At 42.6% G+C, this 19,284-nt stretch overlaps 3 protein-coding genes across 4 annotated transcripts in view; all 3 read right to left on the bottom strand.

The window, feature by feature from the left end:
* trim62.1 (tripartite motif containing 62, tandem duplicate 1) overlaps positions 1–3,269 on the bottom strand; it is a 33,373-nt gene extending 30,104 nt beyond the window's left edge. Inside the window, exons 1-2 of the mRNA XM_076025394.1 lie at positions 3,176–3,269; positions 1,905–2,459 (exon numbers count right to left, since the gene is read on the bottom strand). Coding sequence (XP_075881509.1) covers positions 1,905–2,312 — 408 coding nt within the window. The 5' untranslated portion in view covers positions 2,313–2,459; positions 3,176–3,269. The remainder of the gene's footprint in view (positions 1–1,904; positions 2,460–3,175) is intronic.
* Positions 3,270–4,678: 1,409 nt separating this feature from the next.
* tnfrsf1b (tumor necrosis factor receptor superfamily, member 1B) lies at positions 4,679–11,670 on the bottom strand. Its single transcript, XM_076025391.1, has 9 exons — positions 11,434–11,670; positions 8,409–8,514; positions 7,450–7,575; positions 6,985–7,143; positions 6,597–6,690; positions 6,274–6,512; positions 5,981–6,085; positions 5,757–5,788; positions 4,679–5,672 (listed from the first exon to the last, which is right to left on the bottom strand). The coding sequence occupies exons 1-9, from the start codon at positions 11,482–11,484 to the stop codon at positions 5,076–5,078; spliced, it is 1,509 nt and encodes a 502-aa protein (XP_075881506.1). The 5' UTR covers positions 11,485–11,670; the 3' UTR covers positions 4,679–5,075.
* A 2,887-nt stretch (positions 11,671–14,557) lies between these two features.
* On the bottom strand, positions 14,558–19,026 carry miip (migration and invasion inhibitory protein). Of its 2 annotated transcripts, none has more exons than XM_076025392.1 (9): positions 18,571–19,026; positions 17,757–17,944; positions 17,258–17,354; positions 16,579–16,690; positions 16,399–16,478; positions 16,171–16,297; positions 15,235–15,331; positions 15,006–15,119; positions 14,558–14,895 (listed from the first exon to the last, which is right to left on the bottom strand). In XM_076025392.1, exons 1-9 carry the CDS (start codon positions 18,806–18,808, stop codon positions 14,776–14,778), a joined length of 1,173 nt encoding a protein of 390 aa, XP_075881507.1. In that variant the 5' UTR covers positions 18,809–19,026; the 3' UTR covers positions 14,558–14,775. The 2 variants fall into 2 exon arrangements, with proteins under 2 accessions (XP_075881507.1, XP_075881508.1); XM_076025393.1 differs by having other exon boundaries at positions 17,757–17,941; positions 18,571–19,009.
* Between the last annotated feature and the right edge of the window lie 258 nt (positions 19,027–19,284).

Genomic DNA, 19,284 nt, shown 5'->3' with positions numbered 1-19,284 from the left:
CAAACAAGGTGTGCAGTGTGTGTTGGTGTGCAAAGTGAGCATGCGGTCATTGTCAGCTGTTCAAACTTTCTATTTTCAGATAATTAATTGGCACGTGTCTGCCAGCAGCTGAGACTGGGTTCAATCAAATATTTGCAAAGTGTGTTGAGGTTCAGATGAGCCGATGATGAGCCGGCTTTCAGTGAAAATCCCGAGCGGAAATATAGAAAGTCCCAGTGTCCTTCCTCCTGTAGTTGCTGTTAAAACAACCTTCAGTGCAGCCCATATAAAGAAATGCCCTCCGAGGGTGCACTAAACACCACACACATGCAGCCAGGACAAACAGACAGCAACCACAATATGAAAGATTGTGTGACACAAACTCAGCGAAATGGCTTTCAGATACGCGTTGTGGCTCGGACACATTCAGACAGAAATATGTAGTCAGAGACACACTAATACAATGGGTTAACTGTTAACCTATGAATAATGTTTATTTTCCCCCCCAAAAAACATGAACAACAAATCCTGTCGTCAAGATGTTCGGTAATTATGCGTCAGTGTGCTGCCTGGAACGATGTTAGAGATCAAATAGCAGCTATGAGCTGGTTTAGGGTTTAGGAGGGCAATATAAAGGACGAAAGTTCACCCCGAGAGATTTTACTTTTTGTGAGCAACATATTCAGTCAGTTGTTTTTACCTGAGCCAAGTTTATTTCCTGCAACACACTTGAAAGGGCGCGTTTGTTTCAACCAACCTCTTAGTCCGAGGAATATTACATGTTGCAAAAAAGGGAGAGGAGAAATGTTGAATGCATCAAGTGCAAAATGGAGCCACTGACGGAAAAATAAAGTTTTATTGATTGACTGGTTGATTTGTTTTCACCCGAAAGTTTGGTTCATGCCTTTGCAGGGTTGCAGCTTTTCCAAACAACAGCAATATTCATCCACAGTGTCACAAACAACAACAACAACAACACGGAACTCAACAGCACTGGGACCAATGCAGATTAGAGGAGCAGATTTGCCGACAGGGAGATTAACTACAAATGCTTGGAGAAGACCGGTCAATGGCTCCACTTACTCCCTAAAAATAAATTCATCAATGCCGTCTCATTTTTCCTGTTAGATGCAGCTTATAATACAGCTGCAGTAGTCTGCATATAATCCTCTTCATTGATGAAAGGCACTGCAGGGAAAACGAGCTCACCCGAGTCAAAGATTCACTTTGAGAGGAGTGTAAGATGTCAATATGACGAACAGCAAAAGGCTGAGACCCCGTCAGGAAGTAAGGTTCCTCAGGCGCAGAGCGGACTGCATTCCTCTTTAACGTGCAAATAAGGCAAAGCATAAAAAGAACAAACGGCTGCGAATTTAGGAAAACCAAAGCCGGTGATTACACAAGGGATACTTCCAGTGAAGCCTTGAGCCAAACATAAAGTCTCCGGAACTGGGTTTGCAAATGATGGAAAATATCACAACGGGAAGGAAAATAAAAATGTGCGTACAATTCATGTGTCAATCAATACGAATTTCATTACGGAAGCAAAACTCAAAAGTCTGAGATCAATAAATACTATAAAGTCATTTTTTTCCAGTCAAAACTCGCACAGTCTTATCTGAAAAGCATCCAACCCAGTCTTAACAACAACAACAAAAAGCATAATGGAATCACTATTACTGTATTCAGTGTCTAATGTCGTACTCCTGTGAGAATTTATTTCGCGAACCGCTTGAGCGGAGCTGCTCTGTGGCGGCGGAACACTGAGGTTGAGCTGTCTGAGCAGCTCCCACAGGGCAGCGTATACTCAGCCGGCAGAACGTGGAGCAGAGTGCTGACGGGTTATGAGACGTCAGTCTCATCCTTTCTAATGAGCCGTCGGAGGATGCGCGCGTACGTGCGTGCGTGCGTGCGCCATCACCGACCTGTATCTCCTCGTAAGCCTCGTCGATGGTGGTGACCTGGTGCTGCTCGTGGAGCGCCGGCTCGTCGCAGAAGAAGCACACCAGGCTTTTGTCGGTGAGGCAGAAGAGCTTGACCTTCTCGTGGTCCTTGCAGGGGTACGAGCTCCTCTGGGCGTTGAGGATGGCGTCGAGCGGGAAGGCCGAGTAGCGCTCCACAATGTTGGACAACTTGAGGCTGGGCGAGAGCAGAGGGTCGGCGAAGGTCCGGCGGCACTCGGGACAGTCGCGCGTTCCGTGAGGCTCCTGCCTACTCCAGTGCTCCGTGATGCACTTCCTGCAGAAGTAGTGCTCGCAGCCAAAGCTGACCGGGTCCTGGTAGATGCTGAGGCAGATGGAACAGAGGAGCTCGTCCTTCAGACAGCAAGCCATTTGCAAACGCGGATGCTGCGCTGCATCTAAAGGGCAACTGGAAGGAGCAGGGTGTGCTTGGTTTAATCTTCACATGAGTGGATCAATGCCATATAGGAGTTATCTGATAAGGGCTTCTGGAGGGCTGGAATTTCACCTTAATCGTTCCTGCCGAGAGAGAGGACACGAGAATATGAAGACGTGAACGCGCCCGATGACTTTATAACAGAAAAATCATTAACCCGAACAACATTTTCAGTCGGTCATGACAAAGACTTTCACAGGGGAGATTTTAACGAGTATTTTTGACAAACTGATTGGGTGCATATGATACAAGAAAACCGAAATGAAATCCCACCCATCCACTTATTGTAAAGATAAGGTTTGATTTATTGATTGATATTGGTTTTACTCAGAACGAAAACAAACAAGCAACCACAAGAGGCTTGAATCTTTTACGGAGGAACTTCCTGTTGACAGAAATAATATAGCGTCAAAACTACTAATGTATCATAACTTATGGGAGGTGGGGATCAGAATTACTTCCATAATTTATACAGCCAGACAGTAATTTGCTTAGAAAAGTGAATAATAAATTCATCAACTGAATCATGTCAAGCACAATGTTTGCGGAAATAATTACTGGTTGTCCATCATCATAATCAAGTTGTCATAATTTCTGCAAAGTTAAACATTAACAAAATAAATTAAAATGATCCATAACGTTGTACTCTGTAACATGTAACACCTTCTTGCCATTAACACCGTCAGGTTAAATGTGCCAAACATTCAATTCCATTCCCAATTTCCCACTTCCACTAAACCGGGTGATTCCATTTCAAGGTTTTAGCCGTACGGTCTAACCAGCATCTCAGCAGTGTTACCCCGTTAACGTAACACCTGCAGTGGTGTTACCTCCGCCGGTCTCGTGCTCCTAGCCCGGGATGAGCAGCAGGCTTCCCTTTAAATTCCCAGAAGAAGAGGAGGAAGAAGGTTTCAACAGCCGGGCTGGGCTTCTTATTTTTCTCTGATTTTACTCGAGCCAACGTCTTTGCCGTCCCTTGTTAAACGTCATACTTAACGAGCATTTTCAGCCTCACTAGTACACGGGATTTGTAAACACAAGCGAAAGGGACCACGACAGCAGGCACAGCGGCAGGATGTGAGGGGAAGAGGGGGATACGGAAGGGTGTAAAAACGGGAATTTATTATCAGGGACATATTTAACTGCAGTTTGTGGGACAGTGAATAAGAAGTCCCCGAGTCTGATAGTGAACATTAAAGAAAACAATCAATAAATCGGTATTTAAAAAAATAAAAATAAAATAATAATAATAATAATAGGAAAGCACACTTACCACGCACACACACACACGTACGACTTGTGCGACTTCGATGCGAGTGTCTTCCAGGAAGAAGAGCAGCACACAGCGGCAACAGGAGCGACCATCTTCGCTCAGCTACGGGGGTGTTTAACTAATGCAATATGTACAGAATAACTGCGGTTTAAACGCATTGCCTTACAACAGCGGTACATATTGACTCGACCCGTAACATTGGAGCCGCGGTGGGACATTGAATGTGAGTGCACGGTGAAAGCGGCGGTGTAATTCTTTTAACAAATCTGTGCAATAATGGAACGGCTCTGACTTCCTCTCACCTCCACAGACGCCTCCTTCTTCCCGGCTAGCATCGCTACCGAGCTTCTATGTTCGCGACAAACACAACTTAACCACGACCAACTGGATCCTAGACGCAAACATTGCGTCCATTCACAAATAATAGCTCTCTGACCGGAACTGTCATTGTCTGTCAACTGTCAGAAAAGGGGGTTTCCGTAAACCGCGATGGCAGCGCTTCCACTGGGCACAGTACTCGTCTTCCGCCTGCGGGCGGCAGCAGTGCCCACTGAAAAATTGTTTTGCACGTAGACAGTACATCCTCGTGTTTTTAATACCCAACATTTAATCATTGGTACGTTGCAAGTGGTGTGTGGAATCTCTGTTATAGGATATTTGTTTTGAGGTAAGGTTATTGGGTGGCACTAGCAGTCGTTATCCTTCAGTTGTTGTTTTGTTTTCTATTCCGGTTGTCAATTCATTTAATTATGAGAATAATTCAAAGCAGTTATCCAATCAACTGTATACTATAGCAACACCCTATTTTAAATTGCGCTTGTATTTATACTAATGTGTACACGCATTAAGTCCACGATTAAAATTATGCAAACATCTTCAAGATGTAACCGCTGTTATTTAGTTGTGATATGGCATTCTGACTGTTGCTTGTCACCGTAGTTATCGTATTGGTGATGGTGTCTAAATCAGGCTTTCAATCTTTCAGGTTCCCAGTGCAATTTGAAGCTTCCCACTCTGCTGCTGACTATATTAAGATCCTTTTGATCTTTATTTACAGAAAAATGTACACAAAAAATATATACATACATACATTTGGTTGTAAATACATTTGGTTGTTGACAACTGTCACATGGAGACACTGGTGTATGAAAGATGCAAACCTAAGTTGCATCTTAGTGTGACAACACGAGTGCCTCATGTTGTCACACTGTTTTGTATACTTATTACTAATTGAGGTGCACGTTACCGTTTTGTTTTGTTTTGTTTTGTTTTGTTTTGTTTTGTTTTGTTTTGTTTTGTTTTGTTTTGTTTTGTTATTCATACAAGTTATTCTTAAGACTTGTCCAGGATGCAACCCCACCTTTGCCAGGAGTGTAGGAGAGAGCGCGTATAAAAGATTGAAGGATGGATGGATGGAAGTTACTCTTCAGGCACATAAAACAGTGCTTTCTTGTACAGTCACCACTGCTTCTTTCCCTGCTTCTTGCTGTGGTATGCCAAAGGTCTCCTCTTTCTCCCCAAAGGGGAGTTGACAGTCTGACTGCAACAGACTCGTAGGCGTGACACACTGCGTTCTTTCTGAGCCATTTCCAATGTTGAAAGTGATGTTGACGTTGACATGGGGACTGGTGGTGATGGGGCTGATGACATGGGGACTGGTGGGCTGAGAGGGAGGTTGCGTGGGGACACTCGTCTGGGAGGGAACGCTCGTCTGGGAGGGGACGCTCGTCTGGGAGGGGACGCTCGTCTGGGAGGGAACGCTCGTCTGGGAGGGGACGCTCTCTGCGTGGGACCGTAAAGTCATAGGTTCTGACAGCGCAGCCGAGTGTTGACCGTGAAGAGCAGCGGTGGACTGCAATGGGCCAATGGACTCGAAGCTGCTGCAGTCATCACTTCTGGTTAAAAGGTCAGTGGAGTTACTGCTCTGACTCTGGCTGCTGCAGGCCTCGGCTTCTTTTAGCAGACGCTCTTCTTCTTGGGTGTATGAAATCAGCTGGGTCTCCTTGAAGTAATCATCGCTCATCTGCAAAATAATTACATCAAAGCTCATCCTTGAAATTCATTTGAAAGGGAGCATCACTTCTAAAATATTTATAAGAACTCTCACTTTATCACAAGCATCACAATTTCCGTTGGGATCTAGACGTAAAGAGCAGAGGAGGATTCATTAGAAGTAATATAAGAATGTATGTAGATGCAATAGAGGTAATAGAGGAATGCAGGTCGAAGAAATTGGATATTGAAATTGTCAGCACTGTAATATATACTATATATTACATATATAAGTATCACAATATTTCCGTGATAATGCACTGAACAGCATGATAATACCTTTCCCCCCAGCCGTTTTCCATCGACATAGCAGAACAATGGCAGCAATCAGCAAAATGAGTACTGCGGCAGAACCTCCAATGACATGCAACAGAGGCAAAGACACTGACAGAGACACAAGGCAAACACATAGAGAAAGAAATACATGTTATTATTATTATCATTATTATTATTATTATTATTATCATTATCATTATCATTATTATTTATTATTATTTTTTTTTTTAAAGGTTAAAAGCTTTAAAGATTCCTCATAATGCCCCCAATGAGGTGTAATAAATAATTTGCTGTACCCTCTTCAGCTTTTGACTTGGTTGGTCTGGGTAGCGGAGTGACACTTGGCGAGACGTTTACGGTTGACTCTGTCACCAAGTCTGCGGCCGTCGTAGTAGGACTTGCAGTTATTAACTGAATTTCACCGCGAGGCTCCTCTGTGGTGGTTTGAGGTTTTATGTCGGATACGACAGACGCCGGTCCGCACTCAGTGTCGACCGTGGCGTTGCCTTGACTGACAACGACTCTTCCAGCACAGCTGACAGGTCAGGAGAGAGGAAAGTTAAAAGGCTAATCTCTGAAATAGCCACGTCGTGCGTGTAGATAAATGACCCTGACTCACTTTGTATGAGGCTGGCACTGGTCCGTATGGGAGACTGTATTCGAGAAAGTCCCTTTTCGACACGGCTTACACTTTACATTTCTGTCAGCTCTGCCTAAAAAATACACCAAACAAAAATACTGTACTTTTACATACTGTGCTGCGCTGCACTATTTCAACTTTTTAAAAACATCTTCAACCTCTAGGGAGAACTTCACATAGTTACATAACAGTTGGCATTATGAATATCCCCCCCGACAGTAGTTTAGCAGTTTTGTTCTTGACACAAGCTCATTGCCATAATTATAAGGAACGACTAATGGCTAATGGATTTTCTCTTATGAAAGAAAAAAAATCTTCAAACACATTCATTGAAATCAATTGTAAGTATTAAGAAAACATTCTTTACCTGGCACAGATACTCCGGAACCAGCTGCACATGTCACGTACTTTACACAGTATTCGCAATATGGATTATTAAAGCCCAATGAGCAGAACATCCCTGCCTGACACCCGCATCTGGAATTTGTGGTTGTGGAGCAGTTCTGGAGATATATCAGGCCCTTTTCTGCTTGTGAGAGAAAACAAAATATTAGACATCTACATTCATCTCAAACACTCTGAAGTTAATCACAAAAAGACATGATATAAATAATAAAATTGAGTCACAATCCTGCAAAAATTACTGTTAACGAGACGCTACACTGAGTCATGCAGTGCTAAGTGGCTTTAAGTGCCAGCCTCCACTTTGTAATAGTCCAGAGTTTGCAACATTTCAGGGAGATCCACAGGAATCAACATCCACATTTTAGTTTAGCACAAAGCTTTCTCACCATTAAAAGTTACTTCAGAAAAAAAAAAAAGGACAACTGACCTGGCTTGCATGGAGTACAGCCGATGCAGTTCGGGGAGTAGTTCATTTGTTCCAAGTACTGGTGCCTTGGACACGGTTCACACAGTGTGTCGGAATCCATTGTGCAAGGTTTCTTTAATCGATAACCTTAAGTGACAAGAAGCAGATAAGTTCTGATGGTATAACACGCACTGTGTGAGCCCGCACAACCAGGTATGAATGGACGCCTGACAGACACGCAAATTTACATATCGTTGCTCAAAAAAGGTTCTGTGACTGCCATCTTGATTTGCATAATTTTCTGCACGAAACCGCAACATTTGCAGACATAACAGTCATAACATGACACTGTTATTTCAGCAATAGCACGTGTATCTATCTATCTATCTATCTATCTATCTATCTATCTGTATATGTATAGATAGATAGAGCCATGTGCAAAAATGACTATTGACTGAATATTGCATATGAAACAAAGCATATATATATATATATATATATATATATGCATATATATATATATATATATATATATATATATATATATATATATATATATATATATATATATATATGTATATATATATATGTATATATATATATATATATATATATATATATATATATATATATATATATATATATACATATGTGTGTGTATAAATCTATATATATACACACACACATATATACATGCATGCATACATACAGACAGACAGACAGACATATACGTATTCCACTTCATTCCACCACTCCATTTTAGAAGAGTGACCAATAATATTTTAATAACAGATTTGCTAATATTTAAACTGCATGAAATGAGTACAATCAGTTTAACTTCACTTTTAAACAAAGCACTTTGTTTCTCAGGATGAATGAAGGAAATGGAATATCATCGCTTGCAGGCAGCTTTTAATGCAGCACCGTGTTTTATGGTGCAAAAAAAGAAGAAAGAAACACAGCTTCCAGTGAAAACTCACCAGGTTTGCATTTATTGCAGCACAAATTTGTTCGCTCCAACTTGTAATGTGTCTTTGAGTTGAGGCAGTTTCCATTTGAATCTGCCAGATAGGCCTGAGAGCACACCTATTGGTGGGAAACAATGGAACTGAAGGTTGGTTTTGGTTGATGAGAAACAATGATAACAAGGAACTTTACGCGCTGCTGTGTCATCCTTCGGCACACCAATAGCACAGTCTTAGATTGATTTTGTTTAGTGTTTGTTGTTTGTTTTGCAATTACAAATAATTCTTTAACTTTAGAAATGTCATTCGGAGGGAAACTTTTCAGAGTTTCCATAAGCCTTGTTTCAACACAATGTAGGTAGCTCATGCAAATCTACAGTACAGAGAGCCCCCCACTCACCTACTGCTAGCAGAAATGAGTCATGTGGGGGCTTTACTACCTAAGATCCTATAATTTGTTGTTGATGATACGAGTCAAGGCTTGACTTTCTAAAACGCACGTATTTTCGTTTGGTAAATTACAAAGCAAAGCTAAATTGCTGCCGTAGTAAGCTGAACAAACACGGATCGACCGATCAGCACTTCAAAAAATAAATAGCAACCTCATCATTCATGGCGTTGTATGCCGGATTTGAAAAGTGCATCGTGGGCCGTCATGCATGATTCATGTAGATTTATTTCCGTTAGCGGTTCTTTCATATACCAAACAACTTCCTAACAGAAAGCAATCAAACCACTGAAGCCTTGCATCTCAAGCCCTTCTAAGATGTATTACTTTTTTTTTTTTTTTTTGGTAATTTAGAGCATCTTTTTTTAATCGTTATTTACCACTGTCAAGCGCTTTCAAAACATAAAGACAAGGCAGAATGACTTAAGTAGGTAAATAAAATGATACAGCGCCTCTCACTGATATAAAATCACCAGTTATGTTGCAGCCATTATAATGAAAATTGTAGGTTTTGATGCTGTTGCAAGTTGCCGGTGTCTACACACAATACACACTTTGCTCCCTGAACAAAACCTGATGGATTAAACGTTGATGCATGAAATGTTGGACAATTGCAAATTTACTGAATCATCAGGTCCATTTCAATGATGTATCCAGATACAGGTCAAGTGTCCACTGTGAGTCTGTGAAATCATTAACCAACCTGATTATTTATTCCCAACAGATGCCTGGCTTGGTTCTGGCTTGGTTCACCTCCACATGACCTCAGGCCCATGAAGTTGGAGGTTTTACTCATTAACTCACCTCAAACATGTACTTTATTTTCCAATTCAAAAATCATTCATTGTTTTTTTAAAAGCCTCACTGACAGCTGCCACACTGCCAGCTATGCTAATCGGTGTTATTACCTAACAAAGTTTTAATATTTACCAGGCTGGTAGATATTAACCACCAGCATGTGACCACTAAGTTGAAACTGCAGCCGCTGGAACCTTTTAAGGACCAGACAATAAAAAAAGATGTGTGTGATGTATTGTTTTAAATAAAAATCCACAACGCAGATGTACTTAAAGTGGTTAGCCATTTAAGTGTTTTTTTCAATTCCCCTTTCCCAAGTAAATGTGTCACAGAACTCCCCAGAGATGTGGAAAAAGCCATTAAACTCGGCTTGCTCGACTCACAGTGTCTTCTGTGATGCACACTTTGGAAATTCTGCCTTTTTCTTAATTGTCGCAATGGGAAGTCAGACCTAAGCAGTATCTCTTCCAGTTTCCTGAGAGCACCGCAGCCAAGAGGTCATTGTCTTCCCGCCAACCCCTCCTTGTTTTTCGATCCTCTACCCACAACAGTTTGAAATAGACAAGTGTTGAAGGCAGGACAGTCTCTTCTTTTTTTTTAAAGAGGAAGCTGTAAACATAGGGCTAATTATGACATTTTCTGGAGATCTGTATCTCCTAGTTGGGGAGTTGGTTGGGGTATCAATAAGAGGCTGAATGCCAGGATGAAAAAATAAAGACGGGAAAATCAATATAACACAGGAACCTTAACGCTCTTGCGTACATTTCTTTTTTCTTTTTGTTTTTTAACAGACCTAAAGAACTACACAATCGCTGTGGTGAGGTGTCATGCGTCACACACCTGCCCTCCCTCCGGTGCACAGGCACCGTTTCATTGCAAAGCGACTGCTGTGGCAAGAAAAATGTTGAATGCGCTGACTGCAGCAGCAGCAGCAGCAGCGGGTTTCTCGTATACCAGGAAACAGAGGCGGGCAGACCTGAAGCCATGTCTTCAGACACACAGCAGCTCCTGTTGTGCGACTGCTGGTAAAGACAAGTTGTGGTCATGAAACCACACCGCTGTGAAGCTTTTACTTAATATTCACTGACTTGTTTCCAGCAACCTGCTTTTTGGGTTTTTGTTTGTTTTTTTTTTCCCCCTCTGATTTTTCCTCTTAGCTGCATGGACATACTGACCCGACCTCTTTGACACAAGTGCACAACGCTAATGAGGCACAATAGAGAGGCTTGTTCGTCATTTGATGACTCGGAACTCTTGAACAATGGCACAGTCAGAGCGAAACCGCAGCACACTCATAGCGAATGAAACCAAATATCCAGACTGTTTCATAACTGCAAAGCCTAACAAGTCATATCCAGGGACACTTCAAGAGTGTAACGTGCGACGTCAGTTGACCGCGTGAAACTTTTGCGCGTCGTCAAGTTGGAACAAGAAGTGGAAGAATCGGTTTTAGAGAACCGACGCGCTCTTTGCGCTGGCACCGTGGCAGGTGGCACAAGTTCATGTTCAGTAGATACAAAGGTAAGGATAATAAACATTTAAAAAAAAAAAAAAAAAACACACACAAAAAAAACTTTGTGTACATTTCTACGCATCTACGTTTCTATCTGTAAAAAAAGAAAGAAAGAAACTCTAAATTATACTGGGGCGTAGTAGCTATGAGAGGAATGCCACAGCCGTCTGGCATTTAACCTTTTCTGAGTCACGGACGAGTGCTGCAAACTTGAAGAACAGCCCCTCATAAGCACACACAAACACACAAACACACACACAAACCCCAAAACCCACACTTACCTGGGACGTGTGGACACCCAGGAGCCAAAGCAGCGCGAGCACGTCCTTCATCGCTCCTTTAAAGACAAGCACAGCGCGTGGAGGTTCCAGCTACTCCTGTGTGAACTGCGCCGATCACTTTACAGAGGCGGGACAGCAGCAGCCCGCCGCTCTCACTGTGAGTACAGAAGGAAGTGAGCATGCACGGTGTGGTTTCCCAAAGAGTGAAGATAAAATTGCGTACCATCGCGTTGATGCCGCTTATCAGTTTTACCCGCATTTGTTGCGAGAAGCGTGGAATAGTAACGGAACTAAACAATCAGTCCACAAGGACTGATTGTTTAGTTTCTAAGAATTGCAGCACGTGACTGCAGCCAACAGTGAGGTGTCACAGGGCGGCTGACTGTACAACTGTATTTCCCACACCACAGCAATGGAAATGCCTTTTTTTTCCTTTCTTTCTTTTTTTTTTTTTTTTGGTCGTTCAAGCTGAATCACCACGTCAGTCCAAACAAACAAAAAAAAAAATGACACTTTGCTATATTTTAGAAGATAAATCGTGATGCGAAACAAGATCAGGTATGATATAAAAAGCGATGGTTCACTGGCCTCCAACAAGTTCGATGCCACATGAAACAGAAATTTAAAATCTCACTTGTAATCTCCACAAATCTCACTTGCAAAATTTGAGATAAAATTCCGAGACACAATTCATTGATCCATGAAACAAGATGCGCGGATGATGCTAATTTTCACTTCATCAACCAACCTTTGTTCAGAAAAACTCCGAATCATATCAGGAAGCCTCTGAAAGGGCTTCCTGATGTGCACAACCAAAAGAGAAACCAACAGAGCGAGCGAGAAGAGACAGCGGCAGGGGAAAACTCCCCAGTGGGAAGAAACCTTGAGCAAGTCGAGATTAAACGGCCTTGACCGGTGGGGGTGAAAAGGAAATAGAAAACAATGGAGCATTAGCGATGGAGACGGAGTGGCGATTGATTGATTTATAGATTTATTTATTTTTTGCACAAAAAAAGGAACAAATAAATGGTTTATTGGCCAAAGGAGGAAGCACTGTTCATGAAAGATAGTGAAAATGCCCCTGGTGGTGTAGCCTCAATGGCAATGCCACAATTATCTACAAGACTTTTTCATATGTCGCAAAACCTCTTTCTTTTTTGGAGGGTCCCACCGCAACTGTTTTGTGTCAAGGATACTGATGCAGATAGAGATCAGCCTTCTGACGGCCAGATAATCCCCAACACATCAGTTTGAACCACATGTCACAACACATCAAAGCGGTGCAAAGTCAGCACGGCACGCACTGACAGGAAGCCAACTGATTGCACCTCAGCTCTGACGTATGTCTGCAAAGATAGTCTTGGCATGGCGCGTTGGACGCCAGACTCAACGCCTTTTCCCACCATCTCAAAAGTCACACATATTCTCAAGCGGGAGCTTCGACGGAACCGCTGCACGTTTTCCACGACGAGGGTGGTTTGGTGTACGCTTCTGGGCTGTTTAACGGCGGGGCCTTTCTCTCCCGTTGTGGCTTCCCAATCGAGATCAAACGCGTTCAAAATTAATGTGAAGTGTTTTGTCTGCGTCTCAAAACTCAGTTTCCCACCCACAAATGTTTTGAACTGTAAAAAGTTATCAGCCAATCAGTCTGTTGAGTAGTCTTTTTTGTTTTTTTCATTGTATTAGTCATCTTCTGTGTGGTGGGCATAACCTGTTCATTTGCACGCATCAGACAGGAAAAAGCAGTGGGCAGCGTCATGACAGTGTCCCACCAGAGGCGCGGGCGGTTGCTGCTTGCCTCCGTACAGCAGCATCACCGCTCAGCCTGCGTCGCGCCGCCGCAATGAGAAAGTGTCAAAGGAAATTAAAAACAGAAGTTCGAGCGAGGGCTCTGAGCCAAAGCAAAGAGTTGGAACGGGAAACAGGAACCGGTGCCTGGTGATTCAAAATGACAAACCACGCTGAACCACGTTCGGCATGTTTCCACTGTGGCGTAACGCCGCGACCTCTTGCTTCACGTCCGAGAGGCCACGGGTCACATGTGGAAGCTAAATCTGTCCCAATGAGAGCAAACGAGATGCACTTCCTGTCAACATACACGGCTTTGTGTTGAGGCCAGCATGTTTTCAAAATGCCCGTAGATGGGTGTTTATTTGTTTTTTAATGAATCGGCAAAATTTGGGGTTTTATTTTTTTGCTTAAAAATTCCATTTTTTTGTTTGCTCACATCTGTTTGTTTATGTGTAGATAAATCTCAATCTCTTTTGGTCTTTAATTAATTTGGCTATTATTCCCAGTATTTCATTTGGTTGTGTTTTATTATGTCGTATTCAGGCCAGTGGTCAGTGGTCAGCTCTGTTGCCTCACAGCAAGGAGGTTGAAGTTCAATCCTGATTCAGTTTGCATGTTCTGCCTGTGTCTGCGTAGCTTCTCTCCAGGTCCTCTGGCTTCCTCTCGTTGTACAAAAACAAGCACGTGAGGTGAATTGGGAAACTCTAAAATAGGCCGTCGGAGTGAGTGCGACTGCGTTTGTGTCTGCGGCAAAGTCTCCAGGATGCAACTCCCTTTGCCCATAGACAGCTGAGGGAGGCTTGAGCACCAACAAACCCTGGGAGATGTTGCATCCATCAGATCATTTATTTGAATACAAGTACTCTTCGCTAACTTTGTTTTGAAAAGTACCATATAAAGTCATTATTATGAATACTCTACTGTACTCTCCAGTAAAAAAATAGAAGATACAGGCACTGCCCATTAGAATATCCTGAAAAGGTTGTTGTATTTCTGCAATTCAACTTAAAAGGTGAATTTGACATATTATATAAACGAATAATATGCAAATCAATATATTTCAACTTTTTATTTCTTTGGATTTTGCTGCTCAGGTCTTGCAGCTTCATAAAAAAAACTCAAATTTTATAATACTTTTCTGAGTTTGTGGGTTTGTGGTTTTAATAAGCTGAGACATGTCAATTTGCGCGTAATGGCTCAATAAAATAAAACAACTTTTACTTGATATTCAAATTTTTCGGGTAGTACCTGTATTTATATTATCAAAATATTATATTTATTATAATAATAAAAACTGAAACTTTCTCCCACACCATTGTTAAGAACCATGTCATTCTCTATATTTCCCATTTAATAATATTTTTTAAGCATTTTACAACGTGATATAAATAACTTCCTTCTGTACAGAATCACACACATTTCATAACAGTCCAGCATAACAGCAAAAATACAATTAAAAAACATCAAATAAAAATGGAAACACTAAAAATGAATGTATAGACCATTAAAAAGTTTGGGAGAAAACCACCAAAATAAGATGAGGTTGGTTGTTCAGGGTGAGGGTTGAAAAGTGCTGGGTCGTCTTCTTTTGGGAGAGAAGTGTTGGAAGTTGAAAGGAGGCAGTCGAGACACCTCCGAGACCTCCGCCGCCTCTTCTGGCGCAGGCACAATCTGAAACATGGCGACAGCGCGTTTTGCTTTTATAAATATTGAAACACGAATCTGATGTTTGCAGACAGACACCACAACAAACACATAAGACACTGCGCCGGGTGTCTCACCTCCACTTCATTGGTCTGTGTTCCAGCAGAGCTCTTCATGTTCGACTGGAGATCCAGGCCAGTGCGAGGCTGCAGTTGACTCTGACACTTGTTAGACCACCCTGACAGACAGTGCTGGACCAGGCAGCGAAACACAGAGGCACACTCAGCAACTGTCAGGTGTCATTGTATTGTGTTCAAAATAAGAGCGGTGGCGCTCAAATGTTGATGGCAGTTTTCAAACACTCACCGCCGGCAAGCCCAGACCATCAGAGGGGTCGAAGCTGCATCGTCGATGTGCTTTGTACTTGTGAGCTGGCAGAATAACCGAGCAGGGGATGCTGACCCTGAACAAATTACACACAAAGTGAAGTGTTGAGTTGATTTCCTCCCTCGGTTCCATCTAACCTCATTCATCCTCTCACCTTCTTCTCTCAAGCGAACTAACTTCCGGTCCTCTTTCAATATATCCATTATTCTCCTCTTTGCTCTTCCTCTAAACCCCCTCTAGATATCCACTGTCCCTCCTCTGGAGTCTGGACACGGCCAAACCATCTCAGCCTGGCCTTTCTGGTACGCATCTCCACAAGATCTAACATCCTGTGTCCTTCTGAGGTTCTCCCCCTTGAACAGAAGCTCAACATGTTGATCTTTGCCTCTCGTCTTTTTAGCGACACCGACACCGAAACGTTGAAATATTGAGATGACGCAGAGCTTAAAATAACACAGAGTGACATAAAGTTACAGTTCCAATTTCTTGAAGAGGGCGCCGTGGCGATACATTCTGCCAGAACAAACGAAAACGGCCTCGGGTGAAGTGGATTTTTATTCTTCCGTTCTCTCAGGGGCAGGTAGATAAAGAACTGAAATTGCAGCAGGAACTTTTAAAAATAAACACAGGAAGTTGAACAAGTGTTTAATATTAACTACCGGGGGACGGGAAGGTTTCAGTTTATACACTTCTTCCCACTTCTTCGTGTGTCATGTGTGTATTTTTGGAGACAGTCTTTGCAGTGAGTTGAAATCTCTCTCTGTTCTCTTTCAGTTATCACATATCACAAATTAATTTCAAGATAAAATTTAGAAAAACCACAAAGATGGACGTGAACAACAAGCTGCAGTGTCATTAGACAAGACACTCTTCTTGGCTTCATTTAAAACCAGGCAGCGTCCACACCATTCCTACCTGACGAGCGCTGGGTCACACTCAGTGTGAGGGTGACGGGCTTTGGGCATTTTGCACACGGCACAACGCTCCTCAGAGTGACGCGGGATGAGGAAGAACCTGTCGTTCATCATATAGGGGAACATGCCTGGAAAACAAACAAGTCAACAGACTCCAGTCAACAACTACTTAAGAGCTGTGACGAAAACACCAGTCAGAGTATAACAGTAAAATTACAACTCTCCCTACATTGATGAGCGTCCACATCAGCGTCGGGACTGCAGCTGTCGCCGAGCATCGACGGGCCGCAGTCACCAGTAGAATTTTCACTGTGTGAGTGAGACACGACGAGTAGAGGTTATATTCAGCCGTCAGTGAACACGGGGAGACCCGAGAGGAGTCAGTTGGTTCAAAGTCGGAGGGACTCACTGTGTCGGCGGGCTGTAGACGCACTTGTCTCTGTTGAGCGAACGAAACGCTTGCAGGTCGCTGAAGAATTTGTCAGAGCGCTCGGCCAAGGAGTCCTCGGCATCCAGGATGCCTTGCAGGGAACAAAGCCATGAGAAAGAGACACAGGAAGGCTTACGCCGCGCACGAAACGGCTCGTTAAATGAGTGAGACTGCAGTGTGAGGTGTGTGTTGCATCCAGCGGCAGAACACGGCAAGTCAGGCAGCTGCTTCCTGGTGTCAGAAAACAAGACAAATGTTAAGCTAACAGCAGGTAGCGAAGGCTGCTTAACCCCCCCAAAAAAATGTGATTCAGAAATTCAGAAGCTGTTGATCTTTGATTTTTATATGTAAGACAGAGACATGTATTTATTATTTGTATTCATCTCATTCATGATGATGCCCATATAGGTAGGGATGAAGAAAGTTTGTCTGTCTAGATATCACTCATATTGTATTTCATGTGTCTTTGCTTGCAAAGTGCCTTTGACTTCTCAAAAGTGCTTAATTAATTAAATATATAACAACAACAACAACAACAACAACAACAACAACAATTCTAATTATTATTCCGTTTGCATACCGTGTAGCAAATTAGACATTCTAGACAAATCAAACAGCGCTGCTTTCTAATTGGACCACAGAGTCTACAAGGCTGCACCTGCTATCCAGTCATATCCTAGCAGGGGACGAGAACGACGTCTGTCAGAGGTCCCGTTGGACTCACGGAGGCGAGATGAGTCTCGGCTCCTGACATCCTTCAGTAAAAAACAAAAACAAGAGGCGCAGTGATCAGCAACACTGATGAACACACTGTCGTGCAAGGTGAATAAATAATAGGTCATTTGATGTTAACATTTTCCAATAAGTCTCTCAAACAGTGACATCATCTGTCTACGTTTCTCCCGTGACTGCACCTACAACATATTAAAAACACAATCAATTCAAACCAAAAAAGTCACTATGAACTATGAATATGCAAAAAAGGGGGGGGAAATCAGAGGAACGACATGCTTCACACGTTCCTTGTATTCATTTCCTGCCATTTCTGCGGCCTATGATGACACGATCTCGTTCTGAAGAATTTCCTGTGCGTGAAAGCTAACACAGAACTGAAGATTACCATTATCACAAGATCCCGCCCTTTGTCCAAGCCTTACCTGTTCTGGGCTGTGAGTCACCCGGCGTGTTTCAGTGGAAGTCGGCCTCTTGTCAAGCACTTGACTAGGACATGTGCTGCCATCTGATGGTGCTGCTGCAGGGTCAGCAGGTGGCTGGCTGCGCTCCCAGCTCACTGCTGTTGACAGAGTGGCGAGCCGGGCTCCTGCTTGCTCAACACTTGAATCTGCTGATAAGAACGATCTCTGTATTACTGACAACTGATAGGCACACGTCTAATAATATTAATATTAATATCATTATTATTATTATTATTATTATTATTATTATTATTATTATAATACATTTGATTTGTAATGCAGTTTACGTTAAAATAAACCTCAAAGTACAATATAAAAACAACCTCCATCATCATTATAATATTATTTACATTATTAATTATTAATCATTATAAAATTATTATTAACAATTTAAATAAAGACCCCAAAAAGTACATACGTGGATCAAATCAGTGCAGGTCACAGTTGCACACATAACCCGAATAATTCAGAATATGAATAGTTTAGGAATGCAAGAGATGACAATTACTTTCGGTTTATGGTAACTACATATATATTAACATACCATAATGGTTTAATATGGTTTAATAATACGTAGTACCTAGGGGGAATTCATTAAAAATGCTAATTAAGACCATATTCTAAACTAATTTTCACGAAATCGCAGTGAAGCAGCCTCACTAAAGAACCACATCTTTGCAGATGAACGACAGTTAGCGCCGAAAAGTGGCACAGAACAAAGTCATTTACAAACAGGGTGCCGTGCAACCTCAGCCGTATGTTGCGGATGACTAACCGCCGGGTCTCAGAACAGGTTTTGCGAGGTCAGGCTCGGCGGGGTGTCCATCCTGGCCGCCGGACACGGTGGGGACCTCGGCGGGATCTCTCCACTCCTCCTCCCCGACTGTCGGCTCAACTACGCCGCTCGGACCGCAGCCTTGCAGCCGCATCAGCTGCTCTCCCCGCTGTTTCAGGCGGTTTAGCAAATATTTGTTACGCCTCCGCAGAACCTCAATGCGGTCCACGAAGGTCATGTTTTCAGTTCGCACGATTTCTTCCCCGCTGCGGGTGAAAACCTCCAGAGAAAGTTACAAAACTCAGCGCAGTTTCAAACTTTGCACCGCCGGCTTTCGGACAGCGCGGTGACAACAATGATTCGATTGGCTGAGAAGCAACTACCCAGCATGCCCTGCGGCTGCCAGAGGTTTTTCTTAAAGAGACAGCGCCACCACTGGGCAGGACATTGCAAGACATCGTACGTTGGGAGGCGCTATTTACCAAATTTTATATGTATTTTTTTGAACGTTGAATTATGGACGTGTTGAGTGAAAGCAATGTCTTCTCCTTCAACAGACTGCAGTGATATTCTTCATTAAAATGCATTTCATTTTCCTGGCTTTAAATCAAGGTACTCCAAGTTCATTAAACACAAGCAGAATGTGACTTTAAACCGCACGCTGAAAGTTCAGTTTACGAAATGTCTATCTCCGAGCGTATGAGTTTCATTTGA

The sequence above is a fragment of the Nelusetta ayraudi genome, unplaced genomic scaffold (assembly GCF_046127955.1).
Source record: "Nelusetta ayraudi isolate G7.1 ecotype Tasmania unplaced genomic scaffold, CSIRO-AGI_Nayr_v1 ptg000017l, whole genome shotgun sequence".
In the NCBI taxonomy this organism is placed as follows: domain Eukaryota; kingdom Metazoa; phylum Chordata; class Actinopteri; order Tetraodontiformes; family Monacanthidae; genus Nelusetta; species Nelusetta ayraudi.
Note: the sequence above shows the minus strand (reverse complement) of the source record. Positions and strands in the feature narration are given on the sequence as shown.